Source organism: Netta rufina, assembly GCF_964035555.1.
Source record: "Netta rufina genome assembly, chromosome: 13".
Classification (NCBI taxonomy): Eukaryota; Metazoa; Chordata; class Aves; order Anseriformes; family Anatidae; genus Netta; species Netta rufina.
In genome coordinates, this window is record NC_140136.1 from 7,807,967 (window position 1) to 7,828,162 (window position 20,196).

The window sequence follows — 20,196 nt, forward strand, 5'->3', positions numbered from 1 at the left end:
ACAAACCTCTACTCTGACCTACTCTTATGCTTCAGTCTTACAGGAAGAAAAAAAAAAAAAGGTGGAGATTTTAGATAGAGTCACATTCTTCTTAGAAGGAGTATATAAATTCTTATCAAACTGGATTCATACTAGACAGTATTTTTAAGATGAATCATACTTCTTCAGAAATTTTTGTTCAAGTCTTCAAAGTGCAGATGGCCAATTGTTGGTTGTTCAGTTTATCAATGTGCACGTTTTGCTAATATTGTAGGTATATTGTCACTTTAAGCATTCCTCCAGTTTTCTGTAAGTAATTAACAAACATGCTTCACATACGTTAATACATTTTCACTAATGACCCTTCTGCTCCTTACTTGAATACTTACCTGTCTTGTGGCCCACAAGGACTAAAACACCATTATCTAAAATTGTGTTATATATTTAAGTGGTGAACTGACATTTTCTCACCTAAAACACCACTTAGTTTCCTAATCTTTTGCATTTTGTTTTGAACAGTGTTCTCAAATTCCACTGTTTTTGTGGAATCAATGTTTGCAAATACAGAACTGAGAAGTCTAACTTGGCTTTGTAATGCCCTGAAACCAGAATCTAGACTATACAGATCTCTGTCCTTTTCCTTGCTGTAAGTATGCTTATTACCTCCTCAGACTTCTTTCCCAGTTAATTACTCAGATGATTTATTCACAGCTGCCTTACATGCTTTCCTCTGAAACCAGAGGTTACTAACTTGTATGCAGTTCCCCACACCTGAATTTTAATTCTAGCTCCTAAACTAGCAAGCCCAATTTATACAAAGATTGTTTCATAAGTGCACTCCTTTCCCATTCATATTCCCTCATAATACAGCCTCTGCCACACTATTATCCATGTGGATCACATCTCCTGCCATTCATGAGCTGAGAAAAACACTAAGGGGAAAGCTTACGATATCTCTGAACGTACTTCAACAGCTGAGAGCTGCAAACCCCCTTCAGCCCTCCACTGACCAGTGGCAAATTCTCTATGACCCATCAGAATCTATGGAGTTCTGTATAGCCCTGTATTTATGTGCAAATGAATAAAAACTACCTTACTGAATTCTGTTAGTGCAAAAATGATGGATCACCTAGTTTGAGTTCCACTAAGCCAGAGAGAAAAGGGTCAAGCGAAAAAGGTTAATATCCTGAGCTTATCCTGTTTAAACCTCCATAAAGGCTTATTTTCTTCTCCTTCTAAAACTTACTGAAATTTACTCAGTCCTAAATTACAGGTAATTATATGATGCACCCAAGTAACTCCCTAAAATGTTAGAATTATTGCTAATAGTGCCTATAGTCATTTTTACAATAAAAGGCTAAATAACATTAAATAAATTAAAGCATGAGTGAAGGTATTCATGACATTAAAATGTACATTGTAGCTGAAGGCTTATTCTGAAGAGTAATTACGTCTCTTTTCCTTTTTAATTAATGTCCTTGTTTTTTTTTTTTTTTTTTTTTTTTTTTTTTTTTTTTTAAGTAATATACAATATAGATAAATTTTAGTAAAGCATGTGTTGGGTGATGATTCAATTATTGTATTTATATTCTTGGTAAACCATAAAAAGTCTTCCTGGCTTTATGCCCTTTCCCATTAGGTGATAAAATTGCCTCATACTTCTTCATTTCTAAAGAATGTAGTTGGTATTGGTAATTACCTTTGTCAGATAGAGCCCACAGGTTTGTCCTTGAGATTATTATGCTCTATGCCTGGAAAATATTTATTGTGGTCAAATTACCATTTCCATTTCAAGATCTTGTCTATCTTTTCATCTTCTGTTTTGACTAATAATTCATGAGAATTTCCACTAGTTGTGGCAGTTCTGGTACTTTGCCAAACACTGTGGTGGAGGAAGGTGAGGGCTAATTACCCCACTGGTATGCTTTTTGTCTGGCAAGTATAGCTGAATATCAGGGGTCACTTGATAAAAGCAGTCAATCAAAGTCAAAATAATAGCTCCATGACTACACTGCCCGGAGAACATGGGAAAGAGAAATTTCATTAAAAAAACCTCACTCAGAAATACAAAACATGGCTAAAAGCATTGTTTTGGGCTAACAAACATCCTCTCCCATGCCAGCCTGCATGGATTTGTAATTCCCCTGCTGACTTGTTGCATGTCTGTGCGTGTGATACAGTGTGAGAAAAGAGAGAAGTTTTGGAAGAGCCTTCGAGTAACATGATGAAACAGAGCAAATGGATGCACGTTTCATCTCTCTATCGCCTAGTATATCTGAAAAGGCTGGAGTCTATACTAATTGTAAAGTAACCTGTCTATGCTTGAATATACTGAAGCTCATTGTGTTCTTGACAAACTTTAACTGAGATTTGACCTGAATGAGGTTGCAGAAATCCAGTGCTGCTCATAGTCATAAAAAGGCTAGAAAGAAAACACAAATCTTGAGTAGCCCACTCACTGTTATTTCAGGAGAACTTGAGAACTTTAAAGGGATCATCATTTATTTGTCTTTAAAGTTTGTGAGCCATGGTTTCTGTTATTTGTTGGTGTGTTCTTCACAAATCTCATTTGCGAATCTTGATTGCAAATTGGAATATATTTATTTTTTCTTGTTGAGATATGTGATATTATTAAATGAATTTCCACTATGTAATACACATATTCCTGAGAAAATGATTACTTCACTTTTTAAAGAGAATACCAAATAAGCATTGTTAATAATGGATGTATACTTTTCTTTTCTTTCTTTCTTTTTTAAAGAACTGAAATTCTGTGTCTCAAACAAATCTCAGATACAGTTTATGTGGAATGAGAATGAAAATATCAGGATATTCATATTTAAATTGGAGGAATATTATGCAGTTATGTTACTAACATACTTCTTTCTTGCTTAAGTTAGCTTCTCAGGGATAAGTCTCTACTTTGATTTCAAATGACATTTTTTCTCTATTTATTGCCGCTCTTGTTATATCAATTAAAAAGCAACGACTGAAGTATAGGGAACTTCCTTAGTATTAATCAGACATACAGTAAGGATGCTGAGGAAATATCTGCAGTGTGGCTCTTACAGACATTAGAATATAGAAATGGGAATCTATGGATCTGGAGGTATAAAGAAGACAGAGCATAATTAGTATATACCTTGTACATGTGTGACAATCTGATAGCTTGAATCATAGAATCGTAGAATCATAGAATATCCTGAGTTGGAAGGGACCCTTAAGGATCATCAAGTCCAACTCTTGACACCGCACAGGTCTACCCAAAAGTTCAGACCATGTGCCTAAGTTCACAGTCCAATCTCTTCTTAAATTCAGACAGGCTCGGTGCAGTGACCACTTCCCTGGGGAGCCTGTTCCAGTGTGCAACCACCCTCTCTGTGAAGAACCCCCTCCTGACGTCCAGCCTAAATTTCCCCTGCCTCAGCTTAACCCCGTTCCCGCGGGTCCTGTCACTAGTGTTAATGGAGAAAAGGTCTCCTGCCTCTCGACACCCCCTTACGAGGAAGTTGTAGACTGTGATGAGGTCTCCCCTCAGCCTCCTCTTCTCCAGAGAGGAGAATGATCAGAACGAACTCTATTCAGAATCTGTGGAAAATGTAGCAAAAATGTTATAATAAATAAATCATGGCTATTTGATTTTCTTTTAGTAGCTGAATAGCATTGACAACACATAACTTGATAAGTACTACAAAACCGGTACAAGAAACTGAGAGAATACTGAGGAGGTTAGCTCAGCCTGAACTCTGCTCCGCTTCACTGCCCAGCAAAATTGCTAACCAGTTAATGCAAGCAACACAAGCATGTCAATGTGAACAGTAGTTATAGCTATAATTGTACCTTATACAAACTAAAAAAAAATGTATGTGTGTGTTCAGATGAATGGGTTTACATATGACTTTAAGGATCCTGACTTTACTGGATTTTACTGAATGTCAGAAAATTCCAATTCAAAAAGTACCAAAGAAACAAAAATGTGACGAGCCTTTGTACATACTGGGGGGAAAAAAAAAAAAAGAAAAAAAGGCATCAAAAGAAATGCCTGTAAGTTAATCATTCATTCTTACTGCACAGCAATGCAGGTTCTCAGAGAATACTTGCATATGTCCCCAGATTCCTTTCCTGTTCAGGGCTTAGCTCCAGAGAGCCCAAACATATGAGCAGCATAATCAGCCCTGACTTACAAAGCAAGGCTATATCCACTCCCCATTCTCTCATGCATCTAGCTGAAAAAAGCCCTCCCAACCTTGGCATACAACTTTAAGCTCCTTAGCCTTCAGGCATATAAGTCTTAAACATACAACAACAAAAAAAGAGAAATCTCATTAATCCACTATTTAAAGTCCAGTGAGCGACAGAAAAAGTTCACCTTTCATATCCACAGACCAAAAGGTACACCCTGAGAGAAAGGTCACTTTGCCAATGAAACTCTACATTGTAATCACCTAGAAGTTCAGGCTCCAGATTCATTCAGCAGAGTAAACTTGGATTCATGGCAAAGTAGAAAGAAAATTTAAGAATCAATTCAAAGTTTTAATAATTTTCAGTATGCCTCTTGCAATAAACATTAATAGACTATTATTTTTCTCTTTGAATTCTAAGCCTGTATTTCAGAGCAATCCTTCAATGAGGTCAAAGTTCTTTATAATTTTCTCTTTTCTTACAAATCCTTGTGATACAATTCATCAATATAGTGAAGTCATTACATGAGTAGAGAAGGGAAAATTTGAACTAGAAAGAAGTAACTATTAATTAAAATATGTAATGAAAAATGTATATATTAATACACCAGAAAGGGTGTAGGTATGTAACTGTGCATACAATGAAAGCAACAACTATGAACTGCTTCACAGAGATTAGAAGGAGTCAGCCAGTGATGGGAAAGTAAAAGCAGGAAAATGCCACCCTCCAAAATGTATCACTTTGCACAGGTCTCAGAGTATGATTGTGGCACCAATAACATTAATGTATTCTGAATTAGAACTAGAAAAGACACTTGCCTATGAGGAGGGAAAGGAAATGTCCTTCCTACAGAAAAAAATAAGCCAAACTGCTCTTTTGCCTGTTAAGTACTTAAAGAAAAAAGTCCTGTTTTTTTCTTGACGTGGAAGGTTAGATTACATTTTGGGTCACTCAGAAAGATTAAAAATAAGTAACATGCTTAAAATTATCCACCTGCACTCCAAAGCAGATTGCTTTCATAAAGATCAGCCAGTCTGAATCTAAATCACTTCATCCTCAAGCCAGATGAAAACACAGAAGTTATACTCAATTCACTCAGACCAATCCTGTCCTGGAAGTTCTCCACCCAAGACAACTGAGGGATGATACAAATGAATATGTTATTCATGGTGACAGCAGAAAACTTCCAAAAAGGACTTGTGCTTAAAGCACAAATTTAAGTGCAGGTAATGTACCGGCACAAAGTTCTGAAAAAGTGATTTATGTTTTGGAAAAACTTGGTGTTTATCTATGAAAGTGTTGATAAATTAGGATATATTTAAGATCCACCAGGCTGGGAATCATGAAGAAAAAAATATCATGGCTTATGATTGGAAAGCAACTGTTTCAGCAATGAAATGGACTGATCATTGCCCATATAAATAGAGGTGAGCCCAGAACTGAAATGGAAAGCAGCTAAGGTAGGTAGAGAAAATGTTCCTGCTTGAATGATGCTGACATCCTTATTTTTATGGGAGAAATCAGCACTATATTAATATTACTATCAGTGAAAGCAGAGTTTAAAAATAATTTATCTTTAAATAAGCAGATATAGTAGTCTATGAAATTCAGCTCTTGACAAATAATCCTATTAGGAATGCTAAAACAAACAAACAAACAAAAACAAACAAACGAAAACAAACAAACGAAAACAAACAAACAAAAACAAACAAACCACCAACCCAGCCATCAGCAGGAACTCAAATGCTTAGAACAAGATTGACATTATTATTTTTGTAGCCAGTCTGAACAGAGGCTATTTTACAACAGTGATAGGTGCTGAGGCTCCCATGAAGTTTTATGAGAAGAATTATAAAATTCTTAAGTAATAATTGCATTTTTGAAATCTGAAGAAGGAAGAGGCACACTTAATTCTGATGTGACTTAGAAATGTGTAATTCTGTTAACTTTGCTCCAATACAAACATACAATCACACGATACACATCAAAAAAGTGAACTGGAGAAGATTCTTGAAAATTTATTCTTTTTCTTTTTTTCCATTTTAGACTTTTTGGAGGAAATAAAATGTAAAATTACTTTACACCTTTTTATTTCAGTGTCTGAAAAGCTTTGAATTACAAACTAATAATTATTTTAATGCTAGTTGTAGATCTCATGAATTGAGATTTCTCATGTCTTGAGAAAATTGGTATGGAGATTTTTATATCTTTCTCCTTTAAAAACAGCAGAATTATTAAGTGGCTTGATATTAACCTGGCAAAAAAATGTTCTATGAAACTGGAGCTTGCTTTCTTTCTTTATGCAATTTGATTCACTGTGTTGGCTTGGCTTTTCTGCCAGCAGAAAGTATTCTTGCTAATTTATCAAAGTAGTGTTTGCCCACAAGATTTAATAGCAATTAACAGAACACTGTTGGCACAATTGCACTGTTGGCAATGAAATACACAAATTATTAAGGCAGATTGCATGAATAGAGTTTACAGGAGTTATAAGTTGAGAGCTTATTTTTACTCAGACATGCCTTTGTCATTTATGCATGCATGTCAGTTATCCCTCTCATATTCCTAACATGTTCATTTTTAAAAGCAAGTACCAGAGAAAAGTATTGGACAACAAAAATGGTCCAAGTAAGCACCTTTTATTCTCCCATTCATTCATTTATTCATAGGTACAATATTATGAAGCTGAGCACTAAAAGTTATCATAACACTATATACTTAAAAAAAAAAAAAAAAGATACTCTGGGGGAGAAGCAAGCATTAACATCATTGTGTTTTCTACATTCAAGAATTAGCAGCGTAGTTCATCAAGCTCTGAAGACAAACTTTCTTATGACAATGTGTCAAGTGTGCATGCACTTGCAGGAATTATGCATACATATTGATCACAGAATAGAAACTTTAGCAGAAACATTTTCTTAGTTTATGTCTGAGTTATGAAGACAAGGGATGACTGACCTACTTCCTGTATCTGTTTGTGCTTTTTTGTTTGTTTGTTTGTTTGTTTGTTTTTTGCTTCAACATGTTGACATAGTCAAATTTATAGTCTAAAATCTAATGCTGATATTAATAATAATGTCTTATCAGATCCTGCCACCAGCACTTAATCACAATTCCAAATTAATCAAGAGTTCTTCTTGACTAAAATCTAGAACCCCTATTCCCCAGACAGGGTGAAGCTCTTGACTGCCAGTGATTAGGTGTACTGATCAGTCACAATAATTTTGTAGATCAGAGTAATATGTGGTTTTGGTTATGGCTGTATATGAGTAAATTTATTCACATGTATCACAGAATCACAGAATGCTCTGGGTTAGAAGGGACCTTAAAGACCAGCTTGTTCCAACCCTCCGCCGAGGGCAGGGACACCTCTGACCAGCCCAGATTGCCCAAAGCATTCATAGCTTCTCTGGGCAACATGTTCCAGTGCACCCTTTGGATATTCTTCGCAAATATTCCCATTCCCAATTAATACCCAACAAATATATATATATATATTCTTCCAAAAATCAAATATCAAATAGGGCTACTTTAATGCAACATACCCACGTGCTTAATCATTTAAGGTACCGATACAAAATATTTCTCAGCATTAAGAACTTTTGCATTGACTCTACAACTTACTTCAACTGTAGCAAAGTTTTATTTCTTCTGCCTTATTATAACTCACTACATATCTGTTTTTCTATATTTACCCTATATTAACCCTATACACCCTCTATAAATGTCCTTGTATATCCCTTCAAACTCTATATTACTTTATTCACAGAAACAAGTACATTTTTGAAAACCAAAAGAAATGGAACCTTATCAGAAATTAAGGTTTCTTTCAAAAAATGTGTGCTTTAAAAATCCAGTGTTTTACTTATATACAGTTTCCACTGCATGCACTGATAAAACTAATTAGAAAGCCAACAGAAAATAATAAAGTCACAAATACTTACTAGTTTCAGTAGCTACAATAGTTATGTTGTGCCACATATTTGTTTCTCTGTCCAGTGGTGTTGCCAAAGTTATTTTCCCATCTTCTGCATTAATGTTGAACTGTCTCTCAAGGTCAGTATGGCGATCAATGGAAAACCTACAAAATAGACATCCCTGTAATCTACTTAATGAAGTTGGTGTAGTCCATACAATCACAAGACAATTTATGGAGCCCTCTGAGAGCTGCAGTTTTATAGCAAAATGGATTGAGAAGCTCAATTGTATAAGACAAAATGACAAACTGAGACTAAAAAAAATAATATTTATTATTGCCCAAGGAGTAATTAGCTGTATACCCAGTATGAAGGTCATAAAATGCCCTCAGGTTCACTAGGTAACATCTTTGAAAAACGGTGCTGATCAACAGTTAATTATACAATCCATCACATTTATTAGACAGTTTCTATGGTATTTCACAGTAACTGCTGATAATTTCAAGAGTAATGTATTAAGCACACAAAAATGGTGGGCTTCGTGGTTATTTTTAAAAAGGCTGAACGATGTTATTTTACTAACCAATTTCAGATTAATTAAGCATGGACTATTCACCATGCATATTATTTGGTTACGGTTCAAGCATCTCCACGGGCAGAAGGCAGTGAATCACCGTTTACCTGTAGAACACTTCAAACACTGAAGGAGCGATTGTTTTACAGACTGATATCACTGATTTTTAACAAAACAAGTTCTATCAGACAAGTAGTCAGAGTTTGCAAATGTGAATTTCCAGCTAAATTATGCAGCCGAAACAGAGCCAGCTTGAGAGGAAAGAGCTGCCATAGATTGCTCCTACAGTGCATTAAGCAGGATGATGATTTAAAACTCAGGACAGGATCTCCAGGAAAGCTTTTATGTTTGCCCATTTTCAGAGTTATTTTATTAATGTATTATTTGTAAAAGGAAACTAAATCACAAAATTAAGCTTTCCAATTTTGTGATAGGAAAAGATACAAAATGAAAGAGTTTATCACTGAACTATTGATATAGTTCAATAAAAATTGACTTCAAGGGTTTTTAGTGAATCCTAACTGTGGCTTTATATAAAAGCCTTTTAAGCCTTTGTGTCTATGTATTACAGAACCTAACAGCACGCACTGACAATTTTGCATCTGTTCTGCATTATATCTAGGCATAATAGGGTGAGTTAGGATACAGTGTCAGACTGGATTACATTATGTAGTGGCCAGAATAGTGACTCAGACTGCCAGTTTCTCATTACACTTCTACTTTTTTCACACATACCGCTAAACTCAGGGATAAAAGAGTGAGAACATATTTTGCTACAATGTCAATGGCACAGTTATCTGAAAATCACTTATGCAACTGTTTTATGTTACAATAAGGAAATTAAAAAAAAATATATATCTGATTCTGAAGTTCCTCTATATGCCACAATAAAAAATTCTGAATAATTCAAACTCATTCCAACAAAACACCTTTGCTTTCAATGCATGTGTAGCATTAGGTTCTGATGTCAAAGTTCACCTTTTTTATTTCAATGTCAGATAATAAGTTCATATTTAGAATAAAAGATAATGTTGCAATTAGGGTGCTTGTGCAATGGATTCAGTAAGATACAATTGATTTTCAAAAATTAGTTCAAAGTTACAACAAAGTTAGTGCAAACGTTAACAAACGTTTGGTAATGTTATTACCAAAGATCAAGACTAGCATAGACACACTGGTAAGGAACTTAACAAATAATGGACTTACAAATGAATCCCCCTGTTAAACAAGGAAAATGTGATTTGCTAGACATTTTTCTATTTTTAAACTCTCAGAAGAACTAGTTTTACTCACTTTAAAAATTAGTAGTTTCATTAAAAAGTACAATACAAAAATATGAAATCAAATTTCAAGTATATTCAAGTGCCTAAAGATAGGCATGCACATCTATATTTGGACATTCAAGTAAACTGATTTTCTAGTGAACTCCACATATCACTTCTCAATGGTTTAATATGAACTGTACTACCCTCAGCATTTCTGAAATCAGGTCACTTATATGGAGGAATAAAGATGTAGGTGCCTAACTTTAGGCAACCATACTTGAAAATGTATTTTAACCTTACTTTAATGTCTCCTTAGTTCCCATTTAAGTATCAGAAGTAAACTTCTGGTGCTAGTGAAGTTGATAAAAAATATCTTACAGACTTACAGGTTTAAACTTAGAGGTTTAAAATTGCAATCAAGAAAAAGCAAAACAAAACAAAACAACAGAAAACAATCAAAGTAACTCATTTTTAAGATCTCATTACTTAAAGCCAATCTTTTAATTCTTGAAGTTTATGCAGAAGTGACTATCAGAGTACCAAACTTTTATGAATTCTGACAATCCACAAAGAAAATAAAATATGAAATGCTTATATGCTATTTAGTCAACTTGGGCTTGACATAAACTTCATTGTGGGTAAGATGCGTTTTTTCCTCTAAGGATCAATGTTTTTTTAAATATCTGTGAGTTTATTATATTGCATTTCATCTCATTCCAACAGTATTTATTCACAATGCAAAAACAGCACTCAAAATGAAACATTTTTAATGAAAGTTTCACAGGTTTACAGGACTACAAAGAGGTAAAACCCTCTCCTGAATTGAATTTGATAAATATTTGGTACAAATAAAAAACGAAATTTGCCAAGTCATAAACTTGGGAATACTAATAGTACGCTTGCAGTTTCCTTTTCATGATAATGGTATTATAACTCTTTTTAATGGGAATGCATTGTCAGATCCATAAGCTAAACATAAAACGTACATTTCTCTAAAAATGAGAAAAGAATATCTTGGGAAATAATATCTGTTAAAATTGCCATAAAACCAGTGCAGGTTATTGGGAGGTTTTGGTTAGTTTATAGGTCTGCTATGGCAATTATAGGAACAATCCCATAGTGGTTTAACAGAAGATTTAAAGTGATTCGTAGTCTTTCTCCCACACTACTGATACTGCTGTTATGACTTAATTTGATCTATTCTTTATTTGAACCAATCTAAATAAGAGCTGAAACCCTTTTTTGCTGCACCTGCTGAGATTTGAATCGCAAGACTGATACCCCATCAGTGGTAAATCACCATTGTTTATTAATGCCAGGCAGACAGGACAAGCTACTTAGTGACTGATAAACAGCTGCACCATTAGGGAGGCAGAAAATAACGTATCTAGATTTTTAAGGCCTGCTGTGAATTAAGAAAATGATCCACTACTGCCAAAGATGAAATCTCTTCCAATATGAATGGGGAAAACCTGCCACAGTGAAGCTTATCTCTCCACAGAGAAAGACACTGAAAGGCAATGATTTATAGGAGGGCAGAGACAGTATAGGAAGAAAGATTATTACTCATGCTTTTTGCTATGCACTTGGATCAAGCTTTATCCAAGATAATTTACTGCAGATAAAAAGACCATGGTTATAAAATAACAAGAGAAACATGAAATAAATACTACTGGAATCACTAGAGTTGTATGCTAATAGATAATGATCTTTCAAGCCTTATTATACAATAAGCCAGGATGTACCACCCTTACTAAACTACAGCTTAGTTTTACAAATAGCTCAGCTGAATCCTCTGGTTAATTTCATTGCTGAGAGAGATGCATGTGGTCTAGATGTGGTAAAATGTGAGCTGACCATGTCTACAATTATTAACAAAATCTGTAAATCTTTTTCACAATCAGGTTTAAAAGTTTATATATTAAAGAATACGCACAGCAAAATAGCAAAGAAAGAGAAAAGAAAAATATTGCTGCTTATGAAAATAGCACTGGGTTATGAAAGACATGATATATTTGGACTAACCTAAGAGCTGAAATGAAAAGATGGTTCACATTCACTGGAAAAAAAGGATAATGAAATCATAACTCAACTAAACACTGCATTATCACTTAGTCATTCAAAGATGCTCTTCCACTATTATGGTTAAACGTCAAAAATATGAAAGGTATCATGCAACATATGCATCCTTTAGTCCCATCCATCTAAAAATGCCTAAATTTCAAAGATCTTTGACTGATTTCAGACCAATAACCAGAGTCACAACCCTTCATTCAACATGGTGTTGCATAATAACCCTACTGGGGTATTTCCTTGTGATGGGCTTATTGAGAACCAGACGGGTAACCCACCTATAAACCCGCTCACTCATCTACGAAGGGCTTTATGCCCTTCAGATAAAGTGAGGAAGAGATCAGACGATATGTTTCATCCCTTCTAAGCAAGTGTAACAAAAAAAAGCACAGTCGTACTGGATGAGGTTAAACACTTTTGTAAAAAAGAAGCATTGGAGAAGAGTTTCTTTCCAGTCTGTTTCCTATAATTTTTCTAAGCTCTTTACTGTTTTTGTTTGTTTGTTTGTTTGTTTCTTGTGAGTCAATTATCAGACTAATAATTCCATATGCAGAGACAACCATGTGTTACTTCATTTATTAAACTTCAATACTCTGAGTATACTGAGACTGTGTATAAAACTAATGTGAAGCAGATGCAGTATAGGTAGCACATAAGGTGATTCTCTAAGGTGATTTGTGTTGCTAGGATTTTTATAACGAATGTACACAAAAACTCTGTCCAACCAAAATATTAACAGAACAGATACATACTGAAAAATATATTTTCCTTGAAATGCAATTGTTTTTTGGTTCCAAAAATTCTATTTTAAGGAAAACACATTAAAAATGGCAAGGCAGTATTCAAACACTCCTTTGTTTTTAGAACAGAACATTTTAATTCTGTTTTTCAAAAATTCTAACTTGTTTTTGATATTTTAGAAAGTGTATCATAGAAAATAGATGGATACAGATAAATTACATCATATTCCTGATATACTAACAGAATAAAAAATTGAAACATACTATCAAATGAAACATTCTAATCCAAAAAAATGTTTCCATTTTTTTTCCATAATCTATGTTCCTTTTTTTTTTTTTTTCCAGAACCAGAAAGTAGGTATATTTCTGCTTGCTGCTTACCTCTGATGAATATTTTTGCTTCTATAATAGTAAAATTAATACCTTAAAAATTCTCTTTTTGCCTTGAAATATTTTTCATGCAAAAACCGGATTTGGTCTTTCCAGAACAATCACAAATATATCCAGATTAATCAGATGAACAAAGAAGAAGAAAAAAGGAAGCTGCATAGATAATTGTGTGTATTCCTTAATTATCTATCATGCCAATGCCATGGAAAAATTACAAGATAAAATTTTAAATTACTATATATATATATTAAAATAAGATATAAATCATACTAATTACAAAGACATTTTTGTTTCAATGAAATTAATTTTTGCCCATTCTCTTTCATGCATATCAATTGTTTCTGTATGATGTGATAAAATAATTATGTTCTAATTCTGTTTACACATATGAAATCCTTTTCCTTTCAAAAGTTTGAAAATACTTTGATCCTTAAAATGATGAAAAAAATGGAGATGTGGTAAAGATTTTACACATCTCAATTTTTTGGCCTTGAAGAGAATGAAAGGGCTCAATTTCAGGGTATAAAAATGCCTGTAGCTGAGCTAAACTACTCAGAGTTTGAGACAGGATTAGAGAAGAGCAAGGAAACAGAGCAAGAGTGGCAAAACAGCCAAGGTAAAACTGAATCAGAGTTGAAGCCAGATGGAGATAGGAACAAAGAGGACACGTTCAAGGAGCAGAGGGGCATAGGACAAAGCCAAATGCAGAACAGAATGTGGAAGAGGCAAAGAACTAAGGCTTGATTGAAAAGAAATGATGAGTATCAAGCTGAAGTATTTGAAGAAAGCCAACTTGCTGCCACCACATCTGGTTTCACACACCTTTCAAAAGACCCAGTTTTGTAGTGGCATTGCAAGCCCTTCTTCACACATCAGTGTCAGCAGTAATAAAATTGGGGATGGAGCCACTGCTTAAATTTAATAGATCAAACTGTGTGCATTCTGTGTTATACTTTTTCCTGTTTACTCAACACTATTTTAACCTGGGTAACTACTCTTATTAATTTTCCATTTCTCTGACCTGATGACCATCCTTGATTGTCCTGAGAGCTTCTCTGGTATGAAAACAGAGTAAGCATGTGTTACTGGGCTGTGTACTGCAGTAGCAAGTATATCATTCAATTACTAATTTTATGTTGCAATATTTGATAGTCAATGCTAAATTTTGCTAGGTTTGAAAGGATGATTCCAGGCAAGATACTCCATCTGCATGCACAAGTTCTAATATATTCTGAATGTCTAATTCTGAAAATACTAAAATATGCTATGCAACATGTAGGCCCCCTAAATAAAGGTTTAAAGTTTGGCTCTGCAACAAAGATAATGATTAGAAAATGTACATAAGCATCATCTTCACAACTGACAACTGTTTGTGTAGTTTATATTCTCTATGGCAGCAATGTACAGTGATGACTATTAAATAAACTCTCCAAATATACTTTTACTATTAAGTTGACATTTTGGTGTTTCATTTCAGAATGCTTTTAGCAGGCAGTACTATACATAGTAAAATTTGGTTTGAAAACTGTCATGTCACTGTTTAACTAAAGGGGAGGGAAAAACGTGATCTCATGAAATGAGATAGAAAATACATTGATCTGATGAAACGGAAATAAGAGATTTTGCTCAAGTTAGATCAAAAAGGGAAAATATCGCAAATTGAAGATGTAAAAATCATATGGGCATAATCATTTCTGACTTTCTATGATTAAACCAGGAATATGTTTAGCCAAAGGAATACTAAATATGGTTTTACAATCTTACAACTACATGGAACAAATTCAGTATATTGTTAGTGCAGAAACTAGTGGAATATTTAAAGTAAACGCAGAGATATACACTGATGAGCCAACCCCACTGGACCTTATACCCCCCTATTTCTTATTTTCATTGCACACTTACTGCTTTATAAGATTATTCATGTAGCAAGGAATATTTTTGTGATTTTGGAAATTACCTGAACTGATAAGCATAACACTTCATAAAACAAAGAAGTCCTATGCCAGTATTTTATAGAAATAAAACAGAGAGAGAACATACATACAATGTATGGGAAAACATACTTAGTATACTACCAGCAGTGTTTTCCTATGAGAACTTTAGAGTAGCACTACCTTATAGGACTGGAAGACACATCGGGGTCATGGGCAGTCACCTGACCAATCACAGAGTTAATAGCAGCATTTTCATGCACTTCCAGTAGGTAAGTAGGTGATGAAAAGACTGGTGGCTCATCAGCATCCTCTACTACAATTTTTACTGTTGCTGTATCCTTGAATGGTCCTCCACTGATGAAGCGAGGATCAATATGAATGTTGGCTGCTTCTACCTTCAGAGTATAGGATTTTTTGGTCTCAAAGTCCAGTGGCTGTTCAGAATGACAAAGATAAATGTCTTTTTACTAATGGCCAAAGAGAAAGAGCAAATTAATATAATGCTGATGGATGAAAGTCATGTGTATTTAATCACATTCAGTGAGTTTTAATACATCCCCTTCCCACTCGCAAAAATTCAACCTGCAAATTTTCTAGGCATATATTGATATCTGTTCATTAACCAAGAGAAAACAATACTCTTTGTTTTCTTGTTTTTCAGAAAAAAATTACCACAATATTCTCTCTCATGAATAATACTACTACAATTACATATCAGATAAATACTGTAAATTTGCCTATGATGGCATGACTTGCATACTAATAATATACTTAATCAGTGGTTTGTTAGCTGTAGATAAGAAGAAAAAAATAAAAAATTATTATCTCCACAAGGAATAAATATTTTATTATTTCCAGAACTATGTGAGAAATTCAAAGAACTAGCAATTATTATTTGTTGGACAGGAGAGGCGTTAGGTGGAAAAATTTAGAGCTAATCATATAACAAAGTACTTCAATATTATTGCACTTCAGATAACTCTGCATTTCTGTTTATAGGGCTAAATGAGGTAGACATCTCTCAGGAATTTCTGACAATTGTAGCAATTCCTATTTCTGTACCTTATTTTTTTTTCAGAGAGAGCAACACGAAACCGATTACTTTATTCTTACAATATACCTTCCGTGTCACCATTGTTTCTACTATTTTACAGCTTCATATTAAAACATAAAAGATGAAAACACAGTGGATTTAAAGAAATGAAATACCAAATAAAAACAAAATCTGCGACACTTCTGAATATCAGAATTTTTCATTATAGGAGATTCAACTTTGTGTCATGAAGCACATCAGTATATTCACTATATAATTCTCTTGTGTCTCACAATGATTCAAGTTTCAAAGATGCAAATTGCCAAGCACTGGAAAGATATTAAGATTTGCATTACAATGTTCCAGGGATAGAAAGCAAAGGACACAGAATCTGTCTGAATCTGCAATGCAAATACTAGCAAGAACACAAATAGGAATTACAAAACTCTTTCAGGAAGTCTGCAAAGCCTTCAGTATGTATACTTTTGAATTTTGTTGATTTTTTTCTTCAGGTATGAATCAAGCTCTAGTGGGATTTGCTCTTTCTCACAAATTCTAGTAAACATGAGAAAACCTTGCTTCTTTAGCAGCTCTTAAATTTGCAAGCTCTTGTAATTATGAATGGTGATTTATAAATCAGCATATTCACAATTTGCTAATCATAGCTACTGTATCTTTTTTTTTCAACTACTTTTCATATGCTTTACAGAAATGACAGTACCCCAATACATATAGTCATTCTTAATCAGACTATCGTATTGAAAATTTACTCTGCATTGTCTAAAACTCATGCATTTATGCTGGAGAAAATCTACTGGTGAACAGTACCCTACATACATCATCTACTGTAGTAGAAACAAAATGATTATTGCTGTCAAAATGAATATATGAAACAACATTATGTTACAGTCTTAGTTATGAAATAAAGCCAAGGGAACTGGGGCAAAAGGCTAATTGCCTTAGTGTACAAAGGAGGCCACAGCATACAATAAATAACAACAAGGAAGATCAGGGATGTATATCATAATTTTCTCTTTAGGATAACAGATCTAATTTTAGATAAATATACATAATTTTATTACACTATTATACTTCTAGAGTTCTGTCCTCCTCACTGAGAAACAGAAAATAAAAACTTCCAACAGCCATCATTCTGTCTGACCTCTTTAATCACAGGTACAAGTTGAATATTAATTACCCTCAGGTACTCAGGTACGTTTTTTCATTGAAAGCCACGCCTTTTTAAAAAAAAACAACACTGAATCATTTAGAGTGCTCTGTGCTACATATTTAAAACCCTCCATGCCAGTGTTATGAGTTATATTCATATCCTTCTTTGAAACACAGCAGGGGAATCTGTTCTCTTTTCCTTCCCCCAAAATAATGAAAATGAAGCCTGTAATTACAGTTTCATTGGCTTGAATAGCTGAACTGTGTTCTAGATATGCTGTCTTTCTCCACATTTCTGTATATAATTGGGTGTTCCTTCTGTTGTGTATTCATAAATACCTTATCTTGCATACATCAAGATTGTGTAAGCATAGAAAGGTAACAGAGTTGTAGCCTTCTCTACAGCCCAAATTTGGCATTTCTCATGTTAAACAGTACTGATGTCCTTGATAAGGTTCACTGAAATCATTATTCATTGAGAAAAGAGAATTCAAGAGAAAAGTTGGAAGATTTAGCCTCTTACACATCAGGTAATTTAAATAATAAGCTATGATACTTTTTCTCTGAACGGTATCTGCCCAACTATACAACAAATCAAATCATAGAAAAAAGTGTTTGATGAGTACTCAAATGAGATTTTTTGAAAGTGTACATCACCAACAAAGGAAATTCTGATCTACTCTTCCCTTTTGGAGCCAAGGAAGCAAAATCTGTATCATTTGAGCATGTGAAGCAGTGGCTGGACTCAGGAAGACCAGACAAGATTAATGTGTGTCCAGAACAGAAAATACTGCCATGGAGGTCTCCACACTTGTCACCTAAATGGTGCTTCTGAGGGACGTGGCTTATACACCCCTACATTTATCAATTCACTGGCTTAACACCTCATCTGCAGATAAAAGAATCCTTGAGAATCCAGCATGTTCTCACAGAGGACAGTCCAGGTGGGTAGCTGTATGTGCAATAAACATTTTTTTAAGAGATAGAGTTTACCTTTCTCACTCTAATAATACCATCCTGAGTTTGGGCATCTGTAGTGATTTCAAAAATATCCATTCCATCTCCTTCAATAATATCATAGGATGACTTAGCATTTTCTCCAATATCCAGGTCATTTGCTTTCACTCTTCCTATAGGTTCCCCAAGAGCAACATCCTCCATTACTGAGAAGTGATACATACCTTAAGAATAAGAGGAAAAGACCAAATATTACACCTGATTCCAGTATCTCTTGTGTGCTCTTCATTTGTTTATACTACCCCAAAGCAAACTTGAGATGTGCAACTGATACAAATAACATTTACATGGGTTACTTACTGAAAGCAGCAAAACATGTTCCTTACATATTAATGTTCAGTTTACTGCACACGAACGTTCCTTTCTTTCATTGTAGTAGTACCCTGCCTCCTGCTTGCACAGATTCTCACTGCTGCTGAACATAAATATTAAGCTACTTTCAACACTGCAAATATGTCATATGATGTCTACTGCAGATACTGCTGAACTTACCTTTTTATTTACAGACTTGTAACTATATTTTTGATGGAATTCAACCACAAAACCTTAGCTTTTGCTCTGCTGAAAACTCACCTAATATGGAAAAGGTGCCATTTAAAACTTCAGATCTTTGCTATTTTTTTTGTCTCTTATCTTTTTATTTGAACTGGTTTTGTTCTTTTAAGCCCTTTTGCAATAAGAAACTCCTCAATAAACACTCAAGGAAACTCACGAACTTTAAGTTGTAAAGGAAGCGATATTTTTCCACTGTATTCATTACTGTGTCTCCTATTTGTTTATAGGTATAGATTAAATCCTACTACAAAGCGCTATTCAAATCCTCAGCATTTTTATTTTTTGTAATACTTGCTTCAAACCATGTGACCTAAAATGTTTCAAAAATCTATTTTGAAATTCTAATATTTTAGGTAAGCAGTTTACTAAAAGAAAGAACAAAATACCCATTTTATTATTATACCTCGCAGTTCTTAGCATCACTTTGAAAACAGAAGACATGCATGTTTTACATCAATAGTTCTTTATGGGATGCCTATCTTTTTTTGGCTCTTGGTAATTTACCATGTTTGATGCTACGGTTAGTATGTGACTTAACCAACTGTGGTGATATTTAGTAGTAAAACAATCAAAAAGGAACTCAAGGTTAGAAGATGAAACCGGTAAAAACAATATAAATATTATATGACAAATGGTGCTGGACTTGTCCTTTTCTTTCTTCACAGTTGTTTTAAGACAACTTGTAGTTTTTAGTGTAATGTGCAGCTTTTCTAGTGCTTAGTTTTCTAAAGCCAAAATATCCTGGTGTTTTTGCTGAAACTGTTTGTAGGCCAATTACAACTGCTACAGTTGGAAGTATGAAGGAAAACAAAAGGAATTCATGAATACCTATAGTGATTTTTTTTTTGTTTTGTTTTAAGCTTCTAGGCTAAATTATTAGAGACAATTTGGGACCATCAACATTCCTCAAGAATATTCCCAATAGCTCACAAACAACAAGCAGGAAAAGCAATCCTACAGAAAGTGCCTGCACAGACTAAATTACATATTTGTAATGTATACTGCTGTCCACATTTTGTGGCTTGACTCTCCAGACGCAGTTGATTGCATTTTCTGGTTGATATTTTTTCTCAGACTTATTAACGTAGCTTAGAAAATACTGTAAAAATGTTATTATGATGTAAGCGACTCTTTTACATAAATTGCTCTCAAGTATTATGAATTGTTCTGTCAAGATGTTATAGTTCAGAGCTGACCAAAAATCCACATTATTCTTCTTTGAAACCCTTTGATTTTCACAGCAATGCACAGTTCTTCTCAGTATAATCTACAGTAAACTGCCAGGTTAAAAACTTCAATGACTTATAAAATGACTCTAAAATGATCTTAAAGAGATCACAGAAGTAGTGAAAGTTCATCTTTTTCAT

At 34.1% G+C, this 20,196-nt stretch overlaps 1 protein-coding gene across 1 annotated transcript in view; it reads right to left on the minus strand.

Moving 5' to 3' along the window:
* Positions 1-20,196, minus strand: part of CDH8 (cadherin 8) — a gene marked incomplete at both ends in the record, with an annotated part of 134,421 nt that overhangs the window by 41,965 nt on the left and 72,260 nt on the right. The window contains 3 exons of the mRNA XM_084294406.1: positions 8,106-8,242; positions 15,235-15,488; positions 18,251-18,438. Coding sequence (XP_084150532.1) covers positions 8,106-8,242; positions 15,235-15,488; positions 18,251-18,438 — 579 coding nt within the window. The remainder of the gene's footprint in view (positions 1-8,105; positions 8,243-15,234; positions 15,489-18,250; positions 18,439-20,196) is intronic.